At 42.6% G+C, this 23,194-nt stretch overlaps 3 protein-coding genes across 3 annotated transcripts in view; 2 read left to right on the top strand and 1 right to left on the bottom strand.

The window, feature by feature from the left end:
• Positions 1-363: 363 nt before the first annotated feature.
• LOC143124443 (N(4)-(Beta-N-acetylglucosaminyl)-L-asparaginase) lies at positions 364-8,831 on the bottom strand. The gene is made up of 11 exons (XM_076285977.1): positions 8,757-8,831; positions 4,074-4,187; positions 3,703-3,841; positions 2,927-3,083; positions 2,543-2,588; positions 2,205-2,243; positions 1,988-2,076; positions 1,470-1,485; positions 1,102-1,169; positions 853-957; positions 364-468 (listed from the first exon to the last, which is right to left on the bottom strand). Exons 2-11 carry the CDS (start codon positions 4,180-4,182, stop codon positions 364-366), a joined length of 873 nt encoding a protein of 290 aa, XP_076142092.1. The 5' UTR covers positions 4,183-4,187; positions 8,757-8,831.
• On the top strand, positions 4,685-19,152 carry actr2b (actin related protein 2b). The gene is made up of 9 exons (XM_076285976.1): positions 4,685-4,807; positions 6,836-6,946; positions 10,132-10,347; positions 12,010-12,082; positions 12,303-12,439; positions 12,726-12,875; positions 16,046-16,191; positions 16,551-16,683; positions 17,588-19,152. The coding sequence occupies exons 1-9, from the start codon at positions 4,760-4,762 to the stop codon at positions 17,756-17,758; spliced, it is 1,185 nt and encodes a 394-aa protein (XP_076142091.1). The 5' UTR covers positions 4,685-4,759; the 3' UTR covers positions 17,759-19,152.
• Positions 19,153-20,505: 1,353 nt separating this feature from the next.
• The window catches only part of spred2b (sprouty related EVH1 domain containing 2b), a 31,680-nt gene continuing 28,991 nt past the window's right edge, over positions 20,506-23,194 (top strand). The window contains exon 1 of the mRNA XM_076285978.1: positions 20,506-20,985. Within this exon, the coding sequence (XP_076142093.1) occupies positions 20,960-20,985 (26 nt within the window). The 5' untranslated portion in view covers positions 20,506-20,959. The remainder of the gene's footprint in view (positions 20,986-23,194) is intronic.

Below are 23,194 nucleotides of genomic sequence, written 5' to 3' on the forward strand. Positions count from 1 at the left end.
GTAGGCCTATCTGTTATAACTGTGATGGTCCACTGAAACTTCTCGAATGCTTGTCGGACTATGTCACACACGAGACTGATGTGTTTGAGACTGATGATTCACGTTTGACTCAGTGTCGAGTTGATTATCTGGGTGAGCAGGAGTTAAGTTCAACCACGTCAGCTAATTTGACAATAAGAATAAGCATTACGAAAAGAGTAGGCTAATTGTAGTAGGTTTATAGGCTTGTCTAGGCCTACTAACTGCACTCATGTGTAGGCCTATACCTGTAAATTATGGCTATTGGATCAGACAGTATACAGCCCTAAAAACACACACACAGGAAACAATTTATAAAGAAAACATTTAATAACAGGTTCTGAATTAGGCATAAGAGGTCGAAGACTGTGTGCATTTCTGTACAGATTCATATGACTGATTCCAAAATGTGTATGGGAACTCAACAGAAGAAGCAGTCCCCACCTCTCCCTGTGGAAGAGTCAGTGTTTAGGCAAGAGTAGATGGGAAAGCAGAACCAAAGACATGACCCTTAACCCAGAGTAAGCCAAATACATTAAGGTATTCGTTACCATATGAACGTTTTCTAAAGCAGGTCTCGCAAAATTTAATAGCCTATTTAAGGTGACACTGTTGGCAGAAAATGTAAACACTAAAACATTAACTTTTTGGGATTTGGTGAACTAGGCTACTGCAGGTTAAAACTATTTTTATATCAGGCATCTTAAAGACAAGATTAGGTCTTTAGTCTAGCCTACATTGTTGTGAACATTATTCTCTACAAACGACCACTGTCTCTTGTAAAACATCTTTAATGGTAACAATACCACAGCTAACATTATCATGATGTAATACCTTCATGTTCAAAGCAATCAGTCCAATCTCAAAGCATTTGTCCTGGCCGGTTTTCATCATGATGTCAGCAAGGACAGTATGGCAAGCTTCTCTGGGGGTTGATCCCTACAGAGCATAGAGAGGGTTTAGTTTCAGTCTATTTGGTTCATCTCATTGATGGCAATGCATTTAGGGATATTCATAGAACAATGAGATAGGAGAATGATAAATGACAAGAATTTTAAAGTTGAACAAAAATGCCAAGTTTACCTGTTTCATCAACTGCACCACATGGAAGCTTGGGCAGAAGCACATGATTTTATCTCCATCTCCTGTGGCTGACATGGGGTTAAATACAAACACCACCTCAATGCAACATGTTTTAAAAATGTTCATGGAAATGCCTACATTTCAATCTGCTATAGAAGCCAGTAACCTATGATCTGAAAAAAAACATATAAGTGGTCCGGGAGATACAGACTAATGACTTGGTCCTGCGAAATCTTACCGTCAGAAGGGTGCAAAACAAATCAGAGCTAAAATCTGTGAATAACTTGAATGAAAAAATATACAGACCTGATTATATACAGACCTGAGGACAGCATGAACAGTAATGAAAGTAAACTCAAGAAACTAACCTGCTGCTGCACCAACCTAGGAAAGACAGAATGTTGTTGTTAACATACTTTAATTCTTAAATGAGAAAACGGTAAAAAATGATAAAAAGATAAGATAATTTACATATAGTGATTACACTGCAGTGAAAACCCTAGTTAATGGGAAGCTATTTAAATCTATTATATCAAATGAGGTGTTGAGGTACAATATAATGCACAATTCACTATTGTCTACAGAAAATGTTGTTTTGTTTTTGTAAAAATTGTAAAAATATACCCATAGTTTTCCTTTTTTTACATCTTACTGGCAGGCTACATTGGGAATTTGTTTACAGAGTGTATGCTGCAACAATTAGCTTCCACTATAATCAAAACTGGCTACTGGACCTGACAGCAGTGTGTGCACATAAAAAAAAAATCAGTCTTCTAAAACTATTTTTACAAAGCACACTCGATATAGCTTGGCTGTTAGACTATGCATTGGCATGTCCATCCATGCTTAAAACTCCTAGTTCCACTTTTACTCACTGGGTACTTACTGTGCGGTCTGCAAAAAGGCCACAACCTGGCAGTGGAGAGTCCCCAACTCTCCCAGGGGATTTAAAAGGGGCTCCTGATGTGGAAACTCCTACAATTTCAAGTAGAAGAAAGCTAAAGAAGGCTAAACAAAGCCAATATATTTAAAACAAACATGGCAGCTCACTTATTATAGAGATAAAATTAGTACTGGACATAGGTCTAGATGTCCGTCCTCACCGACTGTTATGTTTCCCATGAGGTCCAAGGCTATAAGTCCTGCAAATATTTTAATTGATTAAACATCTTTTCAATTTCTTCAGTGAAAAATAATACTACATTTATGTATTTATTCAAGCCTTAATCATTGCATAAAAAGGAGTCATAACAGTCATTGACAGTTCACACAGTTAAGGTTTTTGACCAAGTGTGAAGGGACTTGGACACCCTCTAGTGCATACAATGGTTCACTACAAGCACATCTTCAGGTTTAAGGTAAAGGATCTAAAAATTCACTATGGGGGAAAAAATCAGTGTGATGTAATGATCTCAGGGTAGAAGATGATGTGAAATCTAACCTAATGTATCGTGACCACTGATCCCTTTCTTCTTCTCAAGGAATTCCTTTAAGAGAAACACAAAAGAGAGATTCACCGAAGGCCCATACTAGCTGTATAATCATGAGCATTGAAAAGTGAGCAACGAGACTCCTTGACATCTTTCTTCACAATAATAGAAAATAACTGTCTATAACACAAATTCTAACTGATTACAAAGCAAAGATAACACAGATTCTACTAACATTTACAGCATGCCACTGACAGTGGAAGATAAAATGGCTAATCATTAATCATAGGGAGTTTGTATCATCCTCTTTACAGCTGTAGTGTTTTATGTTGTGTAGTGTCCTTGCTTAGCCTGGCATTCATTATTCATACCTGGTTTGTAGTACAATGGGTTACCTGATAAGCAGTGGCAGAGCGGTCGCTTAGCAATTTGTCATTGGGCTCCACTGTAATGCCCTGCTCCACAGCAAACTGTAGAGCACCCTCTCCCACCAGCAGACTGTGAGGGCTTCTCTCCATCACCTTGCGAGCCACTTGACATGGCGTCCCCACCCTGACCCACACACAGATGAGTTGGATTAACATTCTGAAAAGCACTACAGGAAAAGAGCCTACAGTATGCCCTGTACTGTTGAGGACAATAGATTATTATTAATTGATTAAAGGATAATTACGTAAGTAAAGGGAGAAAAATGGATGTATATTTTTTCATAATAACAGTGTTATAAAGTTAAGGTGAATATTTACAGTATGAGATATATTTCTTTCATGGGAATGTAGTTTTTCTTTTTCTTCAAATAAACCTAATTATTCAGGGTTAAGGACTAGACAAAAGCAATGATTTGTTTACATTAGATGTTGTTTATCAAAGGTCACCACAAAATGTGTATCAAAATAATCAGATCACAATGTTTCTGTTTAAACATACATCTTACACACCCATTTCATTTAAATGCCCAATTCAACTGCAGAGAGACAACTGAATTATGGCAGTCTGAAGAATCGGAGCCGTGAGTGGAATGTGAGGACCTCATTGAATCTTATCTGGTTTTCTCCTGCTGAAGAGGCCATAAGGTCTTCACTCTCTATTGGCTGAAGAGTAACTACACAGAGTCCAAATTTAAACCCTTTACCCACTGGAATATGTTCTTAATATTTTGTATTGCTCTTACCCTCTTAGTGCAGCTACAGCCCCAAATCTTCCAGGGGTGCCCTCCATTATTGCCGCGTCACATTCTACCACTCCAATGCTGTTTGGGAATCCTCCTCGACCCACAATATGATGTCCTGTCTCCCTGTCATTTTCCACCCCTGAAAGTCAGAGAATGAAATGGATGTTATAGGCCCACGGAAGGGTATGCTGACTTAAAAAAAAAAAAAAAAAAAAAACATTCACTGTTTAAGTGCCATATTTTGGCTGATCAAACGTAATTGAAACTATTTCTGAGGACCAGGTCACCAAGAGAAGTATCAATACAGGTGTTCATGGAGAAACCAGGTAAACCTGTTTGTCCTTGAACAGGTGCAGCAAACCTGAGCTCACCTGCCATGGCTCTCTCTACAACATCTGTGGCAAGTTGACCTGACAAAATCAAGTCCCTCATTTCCCTCACAGCTGGGTAGGAGAAAGCCCATGTCCCAATTGCAGCCATCACCCCTATGTTTAAAAGCATATGCATACAATTTAATAATGATTGATGCATATTCCCAGAGGTTACATTTTCTTCATTAATCATATGGGATTCTTAAAGCTCTTATCCAGTTTTCTTCGTCTTGGAGGTTCAAATGCTGTTGTATTTCAGACGTAGGCCTACTTATTGCATTGATTTAACTATCTCTTGAAATTCCTTTTTGATACTGGACGTGTACATAACCAAATACTTGCCTTACAGTGTCACAAACCACAAAGGTATTTTAAAATAAGACACAGGTCCAGTCGGTGCTGATTTCTACCTCTTCGTGCAAAAACGTCTCTGTATCACCTCCCATGTCAAAGCTATGTGATAATGTGACTGGGTTGTAGGTCTGTCATTCACACTTCATTGTCAAATAAAATCATTACATTTCTCTTTACCAAGCCACTATTTGCTATTATCTTTGTCAATCATCTTATGTAGTCAACGTGTTCACAACACCGGAAGATACCCTTTCTCATCGCCGGGGTGGCAATTTCCGGCTTGCTGAAGAAAGTTGATCAGGGAAGGTCTACTGGTTCCTGGATTTTGGAAAATGGATAGCCAGGGAAGGAAAGTGGTGGTTTGTGACAATGGAACCGGGGTAGGTCACGAGACATAATGCTGCTGGAAGTCGATTTTTATTCACCTGATTTTTTTTCAAGGTTGTTTGACTGGGAAAAATCAGATTACCCTAAAACAGGAAGTCAGTAGTGCTTAGCTAGCAAGCTAACTGGGTGGGTAGGGAGTGGAATGTGTTTGTCAGCTTGATAATAATGTAACACTTTCAGGGATGTACGCGAAACTTTGTGTACAATTTTAACACTCTGCAGAGTTTGTAACTTTTTAGAACGACAAAGTAACTAGCTGGGTGTTGCATTGTGTGTAGAATACTACCGGTTCCGCTCATCCTCTGTGATGTTCCATAGTCTAACTACGCTCATAACCAATAGTCTGTGTGCGTAAAATGACTAAGTTAGTTTTTTCTGATTATTCACGTGACTCTGAATAAAGTCGGACCAATGCAATTGGTATTATTATTGCTGTATCGTTAACATGCACCATATTCTTCATTTTCATGTAGCCTACTTCGCCTTCGTCCATTGGTCTTTTTTTCTGTCAGACCAAGAACGCTCATTCAGTTCTCTATGTGGGCGAGGTTGCTAATGTTAGCTGAATGAGCTAATCTCTGCTAGCGACAACGTCAGCTGATGGACGGATAACAACATCCATTCGTGATTATTAGGACTGGCAGTAGCATTTCCTAATGTTCGGTGTATTATTTGCATTGGTGCAATAAATGCTGAATTGCCGATTGGTTCATTTTAGTAAGCACGACTTGCCTATGGCTATGAGAATAGCCTATAAGAGCCCACTGTCATGTTGGTATTCGGGACCTATGTCACCACTTTTTCATTACCTCAATAGGAGGTGTGTCCTCTTTTGACAAGACTTCCGAATCGATTTCGCGATTGGTTGTAGTGAAGCGCTCATTAGTCAAGGAAGCGTCCATGTGTTTCCAAGCAGTTGTCAACAAATAGCTGTGTAATTTACAAGTCATTGCTGATTCGTTTGTAAACGTATTTAGCTCCTGAACCCAAACACTGCTATTGAGTAAAATATGATTTTCACACGCAAATAAAATATATGCCAGATTCATCTAGGATTGCGCTCAGATCTTCATTCCAGAATGCTATAGCCTACCCTAATGTCCGAAGCACAGCTTTGGGGGAAACTAACCATTTCCTCTATCAGACAGTTTAATTAAATGTATACTTTGTAGGTCAAATGGTCAAATCCTTACATCAGCTGGACTTGTGGTTCCTGCTTTGGCATGGCAAGCCTGTGCAGTCAGACAAAAACCTCAGTGAGTCTGTCTCAGCACAGCACTGGCATGTTGGCTGAGCGTGCTCAGTGGAAACACTGGTGCTGCTGCCACTGCCTCGTCTGGCTCACAGACTCTGCTCTCTCAGGCCAATGAGTCAGGGGGAAGTGAGATCAGCCGTTTTTAGAAAACCACACCGCCGCCTAGGCTGGGGCCAGAGAGCTGGGCCTGTGCTAAAACAGCTCATCGGAAGTCAGGGCCTTGTGAGAGGATGTGTGGTGCAGATTTGTTCAAAGCTGGCAAAGCAAAGGAGTGGCTTGTGCTGAGACACGGCAGGTTGTTTGCCACCTCTGCTGAGGTTTGTGTGTTTGTAGGTTAACTTTTCCTCACCACATTTCCCCACATCACATGGCCCCATATGTGGCCACACTATGATGTAGTGATGTTCAGCATTGCTTCAGACCATGTTTTACTGAAAGGAGCGTTCTGGGGTACATCCGGTATGCCTTAATAATTTAAACTGTTTGGGTATACTTGTGAGCATAACCCAAATTTCTGCGGCTCACAATAACATATACAGCAAGAACATGTTTGGGGTGACAAGAATGTCTTGTTTATATTGCTGAAAGTGAGTTTATATTAATATGCAATTGAGTACTGCCAGAAGTTTACTTTGCTCTCAGGTCAAGTTGAAGTAGGTCTGTGCAGTGTCTGACCAGACCTACTTCTGTTGGTTTCTGGAGCCTATGTTAATCCCCTTCTTTCTCTGCCTCTGTCCTCTCCTCTCTGTTCTCTCTCCTTCCTTAGTTTGTGAAGTGCGGCTATGCAGGGTCCAACTTCCCTGAGCACATCTTCCCAGCGCTGGTGGGCAGGCCTATCATCCGCTCCACGGCCAAAGTGGGCAACATTGAGATCAAGGTAAGGGCCCACCTCTGCTTCATCACCACGTCCCCCAATATGGAACATCACCTCTGAAAAACAGCCACATTGTGCTCGCAGACTGTCGTCTCTGTAAAATCCTCCCGAGGGAATCCAGCCCAGACTCCCCAGACACCACTCAGGAACAAAATTGATCTCTCTCTCTCACACTCACACACTCTCTCTCTCGCTCTCTCTCACACACACACACACTCTCTCTCTCTTTCTCTCTTCTCTCTCACACTCATTCTCTCTCTCTTTCACACACTCACTCACTCACTCACTCTCTCCCTCTCTCTCTCTCTCTCTCTCTCTCTCTCTCTCTTTCTCTCTTCTCTCTCACACTCATTCTCTCTCTCTTTCACACACTCACTCACTCACTCACTCACTCTCTCCCTCTCTCTCTCTCTCTCTCTCTCTCTCCCTCCCTCCCTCTGCCTCCCTCTGCCTTTTTCACACTCAGACTCCTTCAGCTGCTCTGGGTTTCCATCGAACGTTTTAATGCACATTTTGACCATTCGAATGAGAAATCCTGACTGGAACACAAACTGGAATTTGCATACAATCTTCTAATGCCTATAACAAATTGCTTTGCTACAGTGGGGTGGATTAACTCTCGATTTGCATAGGTATAATGTGATTAAAGTTGAAGGAAACAGTTTTGCATTTGTTGCATTTTTATCTTCGTGTTTCCATAAATGTTGCCCTGATGACCTTTCGTTTTGATCCCACAGCTGTTCAGAATGTTTCCCTTGATTAGGAGATAGTCCAGTTTTTCTTTCGCATAGCACACATAACGCACGCAGATGTGCATTTCTTGAGCGGAACTGTCATGAACACATTGACTATTGGCTTCTACACACAGTTGCGTGCGTTGCAGTGCTAGAGACGCATCCCATTCACTTTACATGGGCTCACGTCATCCGTTGCCGAACTGAATTGTGGGTCAGTTGTGTCGCGTTTCTCCCGTCGCTCGCGTTGAGAAGTTCAGCTGTTGCTGCACCGACAGACGGCATCGGCCAATCAAGCCAATCGACGGACGGCACCAACCAATCAAATTACGGTTATACTTCAAGTCATTTGCATAGCTACCGTCTGGAACACCCACTGGCATGCGTTAACTGAACGCAACTGTGTGTAGAAGCCGTAAGCGAATGAGCTGAATGGAAACCCAGCTTATGATACCCTGAGGTATCTCTCACCTGTCAGTCTCTCTTGGAATGTCCCTCATCTCTATTCTCTCTCTCTCCTCTCTTCTCCCTCTCCTCCCATGTTGAGATAGAGTAATAAGAAGATGGTAAGTTTGCTGTACCGTGGTGTGCCTCTCTGCCCAAACTGCCTGTTCAGGGATGTGTGATGCAGTGCTGTTCTTGTTAATGACAAAACTCTGACCAAAGCGCCGTCTCTTTCCTATCAAAGCGTTAGTTTGTGTTTCATGTACTTGCTGCATTTTGTTTGAATTCTTTGAACATTGTTTAGTGCTTTAGAGGTGTATTTGACTGCTGTTTGCTTTTCTGGGTCCAGTCATCAACAGTTGATAACAGGTGGTGATCTTTGGTAAAAGGAGTTTAGGTTATTTTTCAGATTTCAAAGGGCCTAGCAAGACATTTGAGGTTAAACGCCATTGCCACTAACAGTTGGATATTAAAATCAAAATTGAAATAGGTTTAAGATAGATTTTCCTTTTGTGTGCCTTAGTCAGTTATGACTTAGTTAGTCATTTACTTGTATGTCAAACAACAAATGTCACTGCAGGAGTTCCCCTTTCTCTGGGCCATAGATAGATATGTGGCTAAATGTGACACATTACCAGATGACGTTGGGTGACCATTTTTCCTTCCTGTTCTGTGTGTGTCCTTGTCCGCTTCTTTATTGGAATTGAGAAAAGTCCAATCTGGCCGTTAAATGCTTTATGGAGAAATCTTCATAGTTGTTTAGTGTCTGATCATTCATCATCACCCAAATATTTCACAGATAGACAAAGCTATCTATTTCCCCTTGAATCTTCTGTAATAGGCAGGAGCTCATGGGACTGTTCCTCTACACAAATTTCACTTCTGTTATACGTGGTCAGCATCCAAATTTAATTTCTGATCTGACTTCATGTTTGCATTGCAGTTCATGCAGTGAGTTTAAGTCTCTCAAATTAACCAGATTAAAAATCTTTCAGCATTGAATGTTATTGTCTCTTAGTAGTTCATTTACGGTATTTATATATACTTTCATACTTGAAAGTATAAATACTGCATGAAATTGCTGCTGAAGAGAGTCAGGAAGGATTCCCTTTGCTGCTATGCAGGAACAGTCAATGGCAGTGCAGATGAGTTTGAATGCACAAGTGGAGCACACAGGAAGTTGATCAGACGGCTGCATTTTGAGGACAGAAGCTCCTCATTGGAAACACATGGGCTTCCCAGACTAGGGCTTTATCAGTGCCAAAGCACACACACTGTGCACCCTTCTTTTCCCGGAGAGAGAGAACTAAGGCATGCAGCACCGGATGAGAGGGAGGTGGCATGGTACCCCCCATGCAGAGTTTCATACGATGGCAAAAGAGATTTACCCTAATGAGGTCAATGCCGCATGATGTAGGTAATGGTCTCACATGAGCTGTTATTAAACCTGTCACTTGATGTCTCAAAAATTGACCTCATTGTAGACAGATAATGGAATGAATGGCTAGAAGCCATATATTTTTTCAGTGTGACTGACAGTGACTAATACTAAATTACTAAAACTGGATGCATGGGATTTTTGTCTTGTGCATGCTGGATAACTGGCTGGTTCTGGAGAAACCTTTCTGCGGTATATGTGCGTTCATTCATCCCATCATTCTGGCTGTGCAGCTTGCCTGTGCTCGTTTTGAGCCAAAATGCAGGCTTGAGTTGTATACCATTGCAAACACTCCAGAATGGGAAGAAGAGAAACTAGTGGATGCGCTTCTAGTTTTGGCCCCTATAACTCTCACATCAGCAACAATGGGTATAAAAGTTTTTAATGGCCTATTTTATGGAGATTAACTGACTTTGAAAAGAAAGTGAGATGTAAGACAATTTAACACATTTCTCCCTCTGCTGGTATGGCAACATTGTTTTTTTCAAAGCATCATGGAAGATATCTGAATAGTCACATGTGACTATTGCCTCTTTCTCACACGATACCCTTTGACCTTTAACCTCTCTCAGGACCTGATGGTGGGGGACGAGGCAAGCGAGCTGCGCTCCATGCTGGAGGTCAACTACCCCATGGAGAACGGCATCGTGCGCAACTGGGACGACATGCGCCACCTCTGGGACTACACGTTTGGCCCTGAGAAACTCAACATCGACTCGCGCAACTGCAAGATCCTGCTCACTGAGCCGCCCATGAACCCCACTAAGAACAGGGAGAAGATCATTGAGGTGAGTGATTCAGTTATCTACATATGTGAACTCCCTTTTTTTTGACGTAGCCTTGATGACTTGCCTTTTTCTACTCTGATACAGTTTCCCCCTATTTCTAACAAAGACACAACATTTGGTTATTTTTAATCAGCTAAACATTATCAGTTTATTATTATTTCAATAATTTTGCTGTCAAAATAAGTCCACTGAGTGAGTGCAGACTATGGAGTTCAAAACAGTTCAAAACAATCGTCAGACTGACCGACCATTGTAGCTGCTGGCCATGTGTGCTCAAGGTGTGGGCACAGATGCTTGGTGTTTCTTAGCAGTGGCACGTACCAACCCTCCCACCTGGGCCTTGCGAAAGTTAGTTTGAACTTCCTGAGCAGCATACAGTGGGGAGAATAAGTATTTGAACCCATGCTAAAATTGACTAAAAAGAAAAATATAAAAACATCTGTTAGAAATTGATCTTAATGCCTTAATTAAAACAAATAGTAAAAATCCAACCGCTAAGGACACCAATTGTCTTAGTGAATGAAGAATGTATCGTAAATAAATAAATGTTCTTCCTTAAATTACAGGGGCAATAAGTATTTGACCCCATAGAGGCAGGCAGATTTTTTATTTTTAAAGGCCACTTATTTCATGGATCCAGGATACTATGCATCCTGATAAAGTTCCCTTGGCCTTTGGAATTAAAATAGCCCCACATCATCACATACCCTTCACCATACCTAGAGATTGGGTATGTTTCAGTTAGCCTATTAGCTGGTTTGATTTGCATTGAACCCAATGAGCATTTTAGTCAACTTTAGCATGGGTTCAAATACTTATTCTCCCCACTGTATGTCTTCCTAGTGCTCTCAGTACAGAGAGTAACTCGTACAATAAAATATGTATTTTGAATTGAAAGGGGTAGGATTTACAAGTCATTTACCTCATTTGTGTGGCAGAGATGAGATTTGTTCATGTTTATCTTGTTTTGTAGGCCTCAAGGATGCACATTTTATTCTTCAGCATATACCTTTATTTTAGAAGAATGCTTTTTTGATCGATTCACATTTGACTGACCTTGAGCATCCATCAAATGACACATCTGTCTCGTATGGCATAATATATTAAAGACAACAACCAAGGTCATTGGTAAATTCTCTAAAACTATGAATAAAATTGGTGAATTGTATTCATAGTAACTGACCTCCATGTCTGGAGCCTGTGTGCCATTATTGTGAAATAGTTTCATGAATGAAAGACCTGTGTTGGTAGTGTCTCCAGGATGATTGTGTGTGTGTGTTTGTGTTTGTGTGTGTGTGTAACCTATGTGTGTTTAGCTTGTGAATCACACACACCCTCATGCTTTCACACAAGCCCTGGTGGCTCTGAAATAGTCAATGATTCAGGAGTGCCTGACCGCACGACTCCTGACGACAGCTGATAGGATCTCTGTGTGACCTGCATATCACCTTCACATTTTCTGCTCTCTCTGTCAGTTTGACTTTCTCATCTTTGTGTTTATACACACCCACACAACCATGCAAATTATTGGGTATATTAGTTTCATGATTTGTATAAGTCAAGCTTCATGTTTTGACCATGTCAATTGACCTTTTCCTCTATAGGATGTTCTCCTTTCTGTGCAATTGTACATTTTTTATATTATGTTTGTCTTTTGTGCAGGTGATGTTTGAGACATATCAGTTTGGTGGTGTTTACATCGCAATCCAGGCTGTACTCACTCTTTATGCTCAAGGTAGGATAGAAAGTATAGATAAATAAATATGAATCATTTTGCTGCATGATATTTCTCTTTTTCAGTTGAATTAAATATAATAGGATAACTTTTCAACTAGGTTTCATTTCCCCCATTGGTGCTAAATTCACTTCCAGAAATTCTTTTATCTCTTTCCTGCCAGAAAATGTATAAAATCTTCACTCCCCAATCCATTATGGTCGTGTGCTTGTGTGTGCAGGTCTTCTCACTGGAGTGGTCGTGGATTCAGGTGATGGAGTCACACACATCTGTCCGGTTTATGAAGGTTTCTCTCTTCCCCATCTTACCAGACGACTAGACATTGCAGGGCGTGACATCACTCGCTACCTCATCAAGGTGTGTGTGTGTGTGTGTGTGTGTGTGTGTGTGTGTGTGTGTGTGTGTGTGTGTGTGTGTGTGTGTGTGTGTGTGTGTGTGTGTGTGTGTGTGTGTGTGTGTGTGTGTGTGGGTGGTTACTATGTTACAGGCTTTGGTTCGTGTGCATCTCAGTGGGCAGCCACATTCGTTCAGTGAATGTTCATATGTTCATTATGCTTTGGCTCATGTGCATATGTAGGGCAGTATGCCCACTTATTCATGAATGTATTTTGAGTGTATGTTTCTTGCTGTGGTGTACATGCAGCTGCTGTTGCTGAGGGGCTATGCCTTCAACCACTCTGCTGACTTTGAAACGGTGCGCATGATGAAGGAGAAGCTGTGTTATGTGGGCTACAACATCGAGCAGGAGCAGAAACTGGCCCTGGAAACCACTGTCCTCGTGGAGTCCTACACGGTACGTACATACATACACATGGACTTTCATCTCTTCCAGAGGAACCACGCCTCATGCATATGTGGTCTCACTATTCTCATATAATCCTGCTTTGTAAATGACATTGTTGAAGGAACACACCAACTTTTTGTGAAATTAGCTTATTTTCCGTCTACCCCAAAGTTAGATAATAGGATACTTACCCTTCTCTGTTTGTGCAATAGCCCAGTCTCATGTCATTAGCCTAGCTTAGCATAATTCACTGAAAGTGAGTTATACCAGTTAGCCTAATAGCTAGCCTGTTGGCTGTTGGCCTGCCTTTAAGAAGCCAAGTGTTTGGAGAGTTAGCTTCAGCCAGTTAGCATCCAAGTTGGCCACTTGTTCGACATCATTTGTAGCCATCTGTAATGTAGTACCTAATTTGCTCGCTTGTGAAAATGTGCCTGGAAGTGAGCATTTTTAAAGATGGCGGTAGCCAATAAAGTATATTTTTTGCTAAGCTAGCCTAGTATCGACCATTGAATGAGTGTTGGTGGTATTTCCTCACTCCAGCTTTATGTAATACCTCCATAGTTTGGCGGCAGTGAGCAGCTATAAGCGTAGCATGATTTAACTTGAAAGTATACATAATCCAGAACATTTTGAATATTTATTTTGCATAATTGATGCCTGATTATCCAGATATGTATTTTTATGTGCCTGGACATTTTGTGCTGGCCATTTAATGTAAACAAAAGAATGAATGGGGAAAATAAATGCTTACACATGAAGCTAAATATATCCACATACCACAGGTGGACAAGCAAAGCGTGCACCTGGGTAAACACTTTTGAGAAGGTGGTTGGCCACTTGACAACATTGTGAATTGAAGATTCGTTCACTCCTGTTGTTCACCCCTGTTAAATGCATTGACATTATATTTAAGTCATCAAAAACTTTTTGTCACAATTTGTCATGTTTTATAATGTTTTAGCAGTATCCAACAGATATACAGTATTACAAACTACACTTAACTATTGCTAACATTTTGAACATGGTAACAAGTAGTTATACACAGGAGACATGTTACATTTCTGAATGCTATAGGTAGGGAATTTCCCACGGCGGCCAGTCAACAAGAGACATCTGATCATTCAGACAAAAAAGAGAAAGTATAGCATAGGGGTGTTGTGGCTGGTGGAGTTTTTAAGGAGTGTTTTATTGTTTCCAGGACTCCTCACAGGGAGATATTAATGTCATTCATCTTCTCAGGATCTCATGTTGCACAGGGTTTGAACAGTAGGGGGATTTCCTCTGTGGCCCTTGGTACTGTGCTTTGGATATATGCCTGAGCACTGATTGGGTGGTCTCATTGTGGGCGGGACACACCTCTGCCCCAGGGGCAATCTGTGATTGGTGTGTAGGCGGCAGGGGGGAGATGCAGTGCTGACCAACAGTTTCTTTCGTTCTCGTGACTTGACACAAAAATGATTGAAATTGAAAAAGCGTGTGGGTGGAATTTTCCTCTCCATCTCTTTCTCTTCAAAAGTAGGCAGCATAGTAGGGAGATGATGATGATGATGATGATGATGAGGATGAGGGCGATCTCCCTACCTGGTCACCTTCTCTAAAACATATACAAAAAGTTTTTAAAGAGAAAAAAAAAAAACCTGCTGAGTGTTAGGCGAAACAAGGAGGGCAGTGTGGTTTCAGATCCGCCCTCGACCCGCTGCAAAACATCATTTCCTGTGCGGCCGAGCTCCCCACTGGCCCCGCTGCCTCCACCCCCGCCCTTCTCCGGCCAGGCTGCTCCGCATTTCTGCCTCTGGCTCCCCATCAATGGGCCCTTTATGTGCGCCCGGGCAGACGGCGGCCATCTTGATGATGACTCACCACTGGCCAGTCAGTCCTGGATGTGGCCGCCCTCGGCTCTGGCCTATAGGGGTCTGATGTGGCCTCCCTCTCTCTCTTCATCTCTCTCTCTCTTTCTCTCTCTCTCTCTCTCTCTTTCTCTCTCTCTCTCTCTCTCTCTCTCTCTCTCTCTCTCTGTCTGTCTCTCTTTCCCTCTGTCTCTGTTGTGGTAGAACATCAGATTATCTAGGCGGAATCTCGTGGACTTTCTCTCTCCGCCATGATGGAGGATGCCCGGGCCTGGAATGAGATCCGGGTGATTGAGTTTCTCCGAAGAGACTGGCGTTTCAGAGAGGATCTCTCTCTCTCTCTCTCTCTCTCTCTTTCTCTCTCTGTCCGCTTGCCACCGGACCCATAATAGAATTTGATTACGCCGAGATTTGATCTGGAGCACAGAACGGCATGGTCTGCATCACAGAGCTGGGCCAATTGGTTTCATGTGCTGTCCACATGCATCACATTCACTCATTCCATCCCCCCACCCCTCCTCCTGACTTCAAAGTCCATATGAAACATGATTTGAGAGGATATCTTCACATAAAAGAAGCACCATTAGCTTCATAATGCAAATCCAATCCGGCTCAATCACATTTGAACATTGTCCTGAGGCACTTCCAGAACCTGAGGGCTTTAAAGCCTTTCCCAGAGTATGTTTGTGGTGGCTGAAGGCTTTAGAGTCTCCACAATTGAGAACCTTATGCAAAACATGGCTTGAAATGGGGGCTGTGGGCATATGATGCATCCTGGCCTGTGAGGGGTGGAATGACAGGAGGGCAACCAAAGGATGGGGGCCAAAGGTGTGATGGAATGACTGAACTACGAGTCACAAGTGGACCAGGTGTGCAAGGAACAGCACATGTTTATAACATAGTAAGGCAAAAGTCAACATGTAGCAAAAGACAGAGCGCAACAAGGACTAGTATGTGCACAGACTGCATATGTTCAGGGGAACTACAAGGAACACTGCAATAACATAAAGCGTTAGGCAGGGGTAACTTTAAAGCTGCAACACCAATCTGCTCTAGATCCTCAGAATGGTCCAGGAGAAAGAATGTGTTTGACAGACACAGTATTGAGGTTTATTTTAAAATATAGATTTATATTTTTACAGACAAACAATACAACTCGGTAGTAAAGAAAGGGGGTAATATGACAAATGAATATGGTCATATTGTTCTAACATACCTTACCTGTTTCTTACCCTTACTACCACTTCTTGTCATTCTCCGACCGTCATGACCCCTGATTTCTCTTTAATTTTTCCTACATTCCTTCATTCTCTCTGTCCATCTCTCCCACAGCTTCCTGACGGCAGGGTTATTAAGGTGGGTGGGGAGCGCTTCGAGGCCCCAGAGGCGCTGTTCCAACCGCACCTGATCAACGTGGAGGGGGTTGGAGTGGCTGAGCTGCTCTTTAACACTATCCAGGCGGCCGACATCGACACCAGGTGAGAACTCTTCCCCTCCAGCCTAGCAACGTCTAGCCTTAAAGGAAAGGTCAAATAGAGGGTGTCGGTTCTCGCTTCAGGTCTATTTTTTGCTGTTTGGCAGCAATTTCAGGTATATACAGTGTTTGTTAATTCCTGCTAACCATTTCAAGTTGTGTAATTATCTAAGTGCCTTAAATTGTGATGGTACAGTAATGGGTCATTTTCATTTGGCTGCTTACACATGCATAGAATGACTTGTATAAATAATGTTCAGTTGTTCTTTAGATCATTCCTGTTTTATGCCACTAGAGTTCCTTTCTACTTATGGCAGCAGCCACCAAGGTCTTGCACTTAGTGTTCTCTCTTCCTCGTGTCAGAGCGGAGTTCTACAAACACATTGTTCTATCGGGCGGCTCCACCATGTATCCCGGGCTGCCCTCTCGTCTGGAACGTGAGCTGAAGCAGCTGTACCTGGAGCGTGTGCTGAAGGGAGACGTGGAGAAACTCTCGGTGAGTGGACTGCCACTTGGCACAGACGGCCTCCCCACACCCCTGGGTTCTGTACTCTCTCTTTCACTTTGAATAACAGTCAAATTATAAGAGAGAATTTGGGGCCTCGGACATGAAATAAATAGGCTTTTTTTGAGGTACTTTCTCCCAATGTCCTCTTCTGTAGTATCTTTTACACCAAGTGGTGCATGTGGCTTCACTGCCGGGCAGGGCATGCCCCATAATGTGGTCAAAACCAGCAGGCGTGTGGCAGCGAGTCTCAAGGCTTGCACAGGCCGCCTTCGGCCACTGCCCTGGACGGGCAGTCTTGTGGAAGCCTTTTTAGCTGCCCAGTGCCTGCGTGTCGCAGCCCTATTTTTAGAGGATCAATTACATTTGGAACGCAGGCTACAGTTAAAGTAGCATGTCTGTCTGTGGGCCGGACTGATCGTCTCTGCCCGTCTGTCCTCGCATTGTGTTTAAGGTAAATTAGAGGCTCATTTTTCCCTCATGTGTCAACTTTCATGAGGGTCCCCAAACAAGCCACCTGTTCAGCTTGCAGGCCAATGATAATGGATAATAATAGACAAATCATGTTGCTGGAACCACGCACACAACAAGGATGCATAGCATAAACACAGGCATGTTTAGATTGCCTTGTTTGCCCACATTGTTTGGAGGACTTGGGAAGGCTTTTTCATTTAAGGAAGCAACAAGAGAGTGTTGCGAATTGTGGGATTTAAATGGACACACACACACACACATACACACACACACACACATACACATGTACGCTGCCGACTCGGACAAGGTAGACTGGTATGCCAGTGTGGTTTGGCATTTCTCTCTCCTGCTACTGTCATTGCATACTGGTAATCGTGTGTCTATTTGCTGCCTCACCAATCCCCCCCCACCCCCAATACAGAAATTCAAGATCCGAATTGAAGACCCCCCACGACGTAAGCACATGGTGTTCCTGGGCGGGGCGGTGCTGGCAGACATCATGAAAGACAAGGACAACTTCTGGCTGACGCGCGAGGAGTACCAGGAGAAGGGTGTACGCGTCCTGGAGAAGTTAGGCGTCACCGTCAGATAAACCTACGAAAACAACCCCCCACCCTCGCCCCAACCACTCCTCACGGACCCACACCACAGCATCTCCTCCGATACGATACCATTATATATACGAAAACAAATATCTATCATTTCACTTCACTTCCTAAGTTCTGCATCTTCTTTCACAGATTCACGCCATCCATAGACAGAGGGAGAGAGAGAGGGGAAAAAAGGGAGGGAGGTGTTGTTAGGTGGGGGGGTTGAGATTTGATATGTGGGTTTTGGGGTAGAATCCCTGTCTCTATTCTCTACTTCTTTGGCTAGGGGGGATGCCATTTTACCCCAAATAGTAACCATAGTAATTGGACAAACCAAATTAACTCACCCATTTTGTTGTCATGATTACCACTTGTCACCCCGGCCAACGTGCTGGGATTGTTTTATAGGCAGGCTTCTCAGAACGAGTGCAGGTTTCTCTTTCTTTTCTTGGTTTTGTATCTCTCTCCCTCCTTTCTCGGCTGGCTTGTTGCACCAGGCATATTTGTCCTTTGAGAAGACAAGTCCTAGGTTACGGAATTGGTCCATTTGGGTGTTTTGAAGTCAAAGTGCGCTTTCTCTTTGCCCTGGTTTGGGTTTGTAGTCTGTAATGGCCTCCAGTTGACCTCTTCTCTGACCCCTGGATGTTATTTAAAACCAGGCATTGGCCAGACCCCCCCCCCCCATCCCCCCTCCAGAATCCTTAACAATTCCATATGAGGACTGTTCTGATTTCTGTGTCAGTGTCTTTATTATTATGATTTTATATCATTTCTTTTATAGAAGGGGATTGGTTTGTATGTTTTCTTCTGTTGGATGATGTAGATTTTATTTTCTTCTTTTCTTTACGGTCTTTCTACTTTTCATATGCTTTCTCTCTTTCTTTTGCAGTGTATTACTTTCATTGTGTCAGTGTTGGGGCACAGACATTTGTAAAAGTCATGTGTTCATTAAGAAGATGTCATCTTCACTCTGACCCTTTGAGAAATTCCTCATATTTTATTGCTTTTTTGTTTTCTTTTTGAACTATGGACATCTGTAAGGACTCTTATAAGGGGCAAGGATCCCCAGATTCTGCTATGGTCTGGTGTCATCGCTAGGGTCATCGGGGAGAGGTGTAATGGTCAAAATGAAGAAAGGACCAGGTGTCTTTGGGCATGGAGATGTTTAAAACCAACGTTGAGGTCTCTGTCTGCCCCTCAAACGAACGTGTGTACATTGAAGGCACTTCATACTCAATATATAACTATATATTATTTTTTTTCCATAAATGTTCATCCAGTGCCAAGCGCAGTTATTGTAACTGGATATTTTTTGTCGTTTTGTTTTATTTTGTTTTGTTCATAGCATAACTGCCTAACGCTGATTTAAATAAAGAAAGTGATTTATAAATTGTCATTTGTGAGTTTGAGAAATTAACATACTCCTAGGTATGTACTGCATTGCACTCCAGTAACAGATGGTTTTATACTGCACATACCATAGTATTGTTAGACTGTTGTGTCTTTAAATGTAATGTAGGAAATGTGCCCTTGATTGTTTTGACTTGCTGTGATTGGGCAGTTGAAGGTAATATACAATTAGTTTATTTCATGTGTGTCTAAATTAATGGAAGTGCAGTCAGCTGTGTTTTGGCTGTGATAAGCACGCCATCTTCCACCAAAGCATTTCTCAAAATTCAAGTTCCATACTGCTTGATGGTATGTCTAAATGTCGGGTTTATACTATTCTAATGTGGACAATTTTTGACGACGCTGAAGTGATAATTCAACCTACTATGCTGAGGAGCAGGCCTATCCTCCATGGTTTAGGCGTAGGGTGAGCTAGTAGCCAGCTGGGGGCGTCGTAATGTCACAGTCAAGCCCTTACGCTGTGACCTAAAAAGTCTGAGTCCCTGATCAAACTTCAATAATGATGGGAAACTGCCGACAATACTTTTGAGGATTTCTTTATCATCAATACATAGGCTATAGGCCTATCCAATACATTTATTTAGCCTCATGAAATGGAGTATGTTGATCACAGAAATAATTTGACTTTGTCTTCAAAACTGTATGAATTGTGTCTAGTTATAGGCCTAAAACGCCACTGTCATTGCAACAGATTCTGATGACAAAACAGTGAGTCAGTTCTTAATGAATATCAAGAACTGTTTGTAAGTTAGGCCTATTTGAATATCAAGAACACATTCAAAGAGCTGCCGTTGCCCATCGGGAAAGCTTTACAGAACTCATCACTTGTTCGATTTCCTTAAAATCCCACTTTTACTTGGTAGGCTGCACGGCATTAACCTTTCGTGTTCTGGAAGAGCTATAGCCTAAGACATAAGAACTGTCCACCTTTGATCTCCGCTACACGTCCCAGTGGAAATGGTCTATTGAAGAGCGACTCAGAAACTGACAGTTTATAGTGATGCATGTGTGGTGTGCAGGCCTATGTCCATCTAACTGATCATAGGCCTACTAGATTTTAAAACTGGAATCAGAGTTGTTAAAGTAGGTCTGCCTGTTAGGACATTTTAGGACAAAATTAACAGGACAAAGTCTTGTTATATGGCCACAGAAGTTGACATCGGTCAATACTGTACAGGGAAGTAGCATGCAGGAGACAGAATAGATTCTCAGATCGTCCGCGCAGGCAACAGCATTCACTAATGAGAACACCTTTCAGTCCAAACGGCCTGCGTTGAAGTGTGTGGAGACTGACGTCATGCTTCCGTCCTGCAAGCCCTCCTCCCCTTGTGTGTGTCGGCGGTGCTGCTTGGGCTGCTGCTGTCTGCCTGCTTGCCTGCTGCACAATCCAACATGGAGTAACCAGAGATGGGGCTCGTACGGGGCCACCCTCAGCAACATCAACCTACATTCTCAACCGAGGAATTCACGGACAGTCCATTAAGCGCTCCAGAACTTTAAATCCGGAAAATACCTTTGGAGATATTGACCAACGGGATACACATTCGCCGTGCGTCTGCGTCTTCAAGAGCAACTGGTTTGCTTCCATAGGAGAGAGCGAGTAGGAGAGAGAGCGAAGCGGAGAGGGAAAAAAAGCAAAAGCATCAAGACGAAGACGGGAGAGAAAGAACAAAACAAACACCTAAGGGTTCGATTAAACCATACATCGAGGAGTATTGTTTCAGAGTGGCAAGAACATGACGAGCGAAATGCGCGCACCCATTGTGGGATTGTTTTGGAGGTGAAACGAGAAAATGATTGAAGAAACACACCCAAACGAGTAAGAAGCCCAATTTAAACATTTTTTTTCACCCTAAAGTAAGAGTTGCATGTAATGTTTTATTCGGATAAATTTAACCGACTCAGTGGAAACGAAACTTTTACTATATGTAATGCAGATCGTGTGCTAGACGGAAGTTTGGGTTTTGGCAAGTTTAGGCACTATTTTAGGAGTTGAAAGTGCTTTGTGGTATGGAGCATACGAAGTGACAGTGGACGCAGGGAAAAAGGGGGATTGGGGCCCCCTCCTTGTTCTCCGGATCTTGACTTGGGGAGGGAGAGGGAGGGAGCGAGTAGGCTATGGCGGGGGTGGATCGGAAACATTTTGTAAAGGGATTTACTGTTTTAAAGATATGGAAATCATCTCAATTTGTAAACCCAGACTGCCTCTCGGAAAGTTAATTTAATGCAATCTAACATCCTTCAATTATTTGTAACTGTTTTTTTGCCTTTGAGTGATCGCATTCTTTATTCTTTACTTTTAAGTGCTTCTTAGACTATTTGTCTAATCGCGTGAGTCCAACAGAAAGTACTGATGAAGTTCCAAGTTAACCGATAACCTCGGTTAGGTTGTATCCGCCATTTGTTTTCTTTTTCTTGAATCGCACTCATTTGCATACTGTGCTTCATTCATAAAAAAGACACCGATCAGCTTCAACGACTTGAATGCCAGTTAGTTGTTAGGTGTGACATTTGGGTGTTTAATATTTGAGCTCATACAAAAATATAGACTTTAGCTAAATAGGGTTAACTTCAAATGCTACCATACAAATTATCGCAGCCTATACCAAAGAGACTCACAGAGATATAGGCCTACCTCATGCCAGCCAGCCAAACATATTCTTGGTAAGGGAGACATGTGTAACCGAGATTGTACATTTCTTCCAAACATAGTTTATTTCAAAGGACGTCACTAACAGTGTTGTGGTGTTTGTCATGTTTTTAGTCGTCATGTTTGTAGGTTGCCTATGTAGCGATCCTCTACTGGGCCTGGATGAGATGAAAGTATTGCAAACCCGTCATCTTTCTGGCTGTCTCCTCCGTTTATATTTATTTATACATACAGGACATGCACGGCATGTTGCCGCACCAGCATTTCAATATGCACGCACACCGGTCTCAAGTGAGTGGAAGTGCTTGTGCCGGTGCTTTTGGAACGGAAGGGCGAAGGGCAGGGGAGCTGTTTGCGCCAGCCAGGGTCGCATGACGCCCGCCGGCCCATTCATAAAAGCGCTAACCTTCTGTCCGCTTCATTCATGACTAGCTACACTCGCTCTGCTTCGACAACGTAACGATCATGAGAGGACATATCGATTAGGATTGAACCTGAACATTATTACTGTCTTAAAATAGAGACGACTGAGCGATACAGAAATTACACCTCCTTCTCCAGATATCTTCCGATAATAGCCTATTCCTTGACCTTTTTTGAGCTGGTTAGCCTAACCTACTTAAATAGAATTGTAATTTAATTAAACCTTTACACATTTCTTAATCGCAAACAAATTTGGCTAGTCTAGTTAGTCTACTCATATGTGCGAAATGTGGTTAATGTTACCCCCAGAACAGACTGCAAGGAATCGCATTTATGTTCATGTACTGATTTTAGTCAATGGCAACCTGCACATTGAACAGTGATTGTAGAGAGCATATCACAAAAAAACAAGACGCTACTGGCACGTGATAGCTCCACGTGCCTACTACAATTGCATGGATCTGACTAAACGAAGCCCTCCCCCACGTTCCCCCACAATACACACGACAGGGAAAGGGTATGGTAGCTGTATTGATCCTACGTTGCCTCTGAAGCAACATGTCCAGCTCTGTCAGTGGTGACACAGAAGGGAACAATGCAAAATGACATTCAGAAAAGGTCAGAGCTGCATCCTCGCCAGAGCCGGAGCCCTATAGCTCTGCGGTGGGAATCGATTTTGGATCCCCATTCCTGCCCTGACTCAGGACTCTAGCGACTGGAAATGTGGAACTGAAAAAGGGCTGGAGTGCTGATGTAACCAACATGCATGCCTGTTTTTCTTGCTCTGTGCTACCGAGTTGGTGAATGACTTGTACAGCCTTTACTGAGCAGGCCGTTTGTCTTAAAAAAGACATGCAAGTCACTGTTTTTTAGGCTGCCCCCAGCCCCATACAACTATTTAAATTATTGAAAGACTTGCCTCAGTATTCAGTATTGTATTAATAACCACCCTGAC

This window comes from Alosa pseudoharengus, unplaced genomic scaffold, assembly GCF_046254945.1.
Source record: "Alosa pseudoharengus isolate Yale_2024_CS ecotype anadromous, Long Island Sound unplaced genomic scaffold, YU_APseudo_1.1 YU_APseudo_1.1_scf_15, whole genome shotgun sequence".
Lineage (NCBI taxonomy): Eukaryota > Metazoa > Chordata > Actinopteri > Clupeiformes > Clupeidae > Alosa > Alosa pseudoharengus.

What these genes read in the sequence shown, in the direction of transcription:
- LOC143124443 (XM_076285977.1), bottom strand. Translation starts at nt 4,182, where the DNA reads ATGGCTGCAATTGGGACATGGGCTTTCTCCTACCCAGCTGTGAGGGAA. An exon ending in TGTAGAGAGAGCCATGGCAG is followed by an intron (nt 3,842 to 4,073) that starts GTGAGCTCAGGT and finishes TCTGACTTTCAG; the next exon opens with GGGTGGAAAATGACAGGGAG. An exon ending in TGATTGCTTTGAACATGAAG is followed by an intron (nt 469 to 852) that starts GTATTACATCAT and finishes ACTCTTCCACAG; the next exon opens with GGAGAGGTGGGGACTGCTTC.
- actr2b (XM_076285976.1), top strand. Translation starts at nt 4,760, where the DNA reads ATGGATAGCCAGGGAAGGAAAGTGGTGGTTTGTGACAATGGAACCGGG. An exon ending in TCACTCGCTACCTCATCAAG is followed by an intron (nt 12,440 to 12,725) that starts GTGTGTGTGTGT and finishes GTGTACATGCAG; the next exon opens with CTGCTGTTGCTGAGGGGCTA. An exon ending in GCGGCCGACATCGACACCAG is followed by an intron (nt 16,192 to 16,550) that starts GTGAGAACTCTT and finishes TCCTCGTGTCAG; the next exon opens with AGCGGAGTTCTACAAACACA.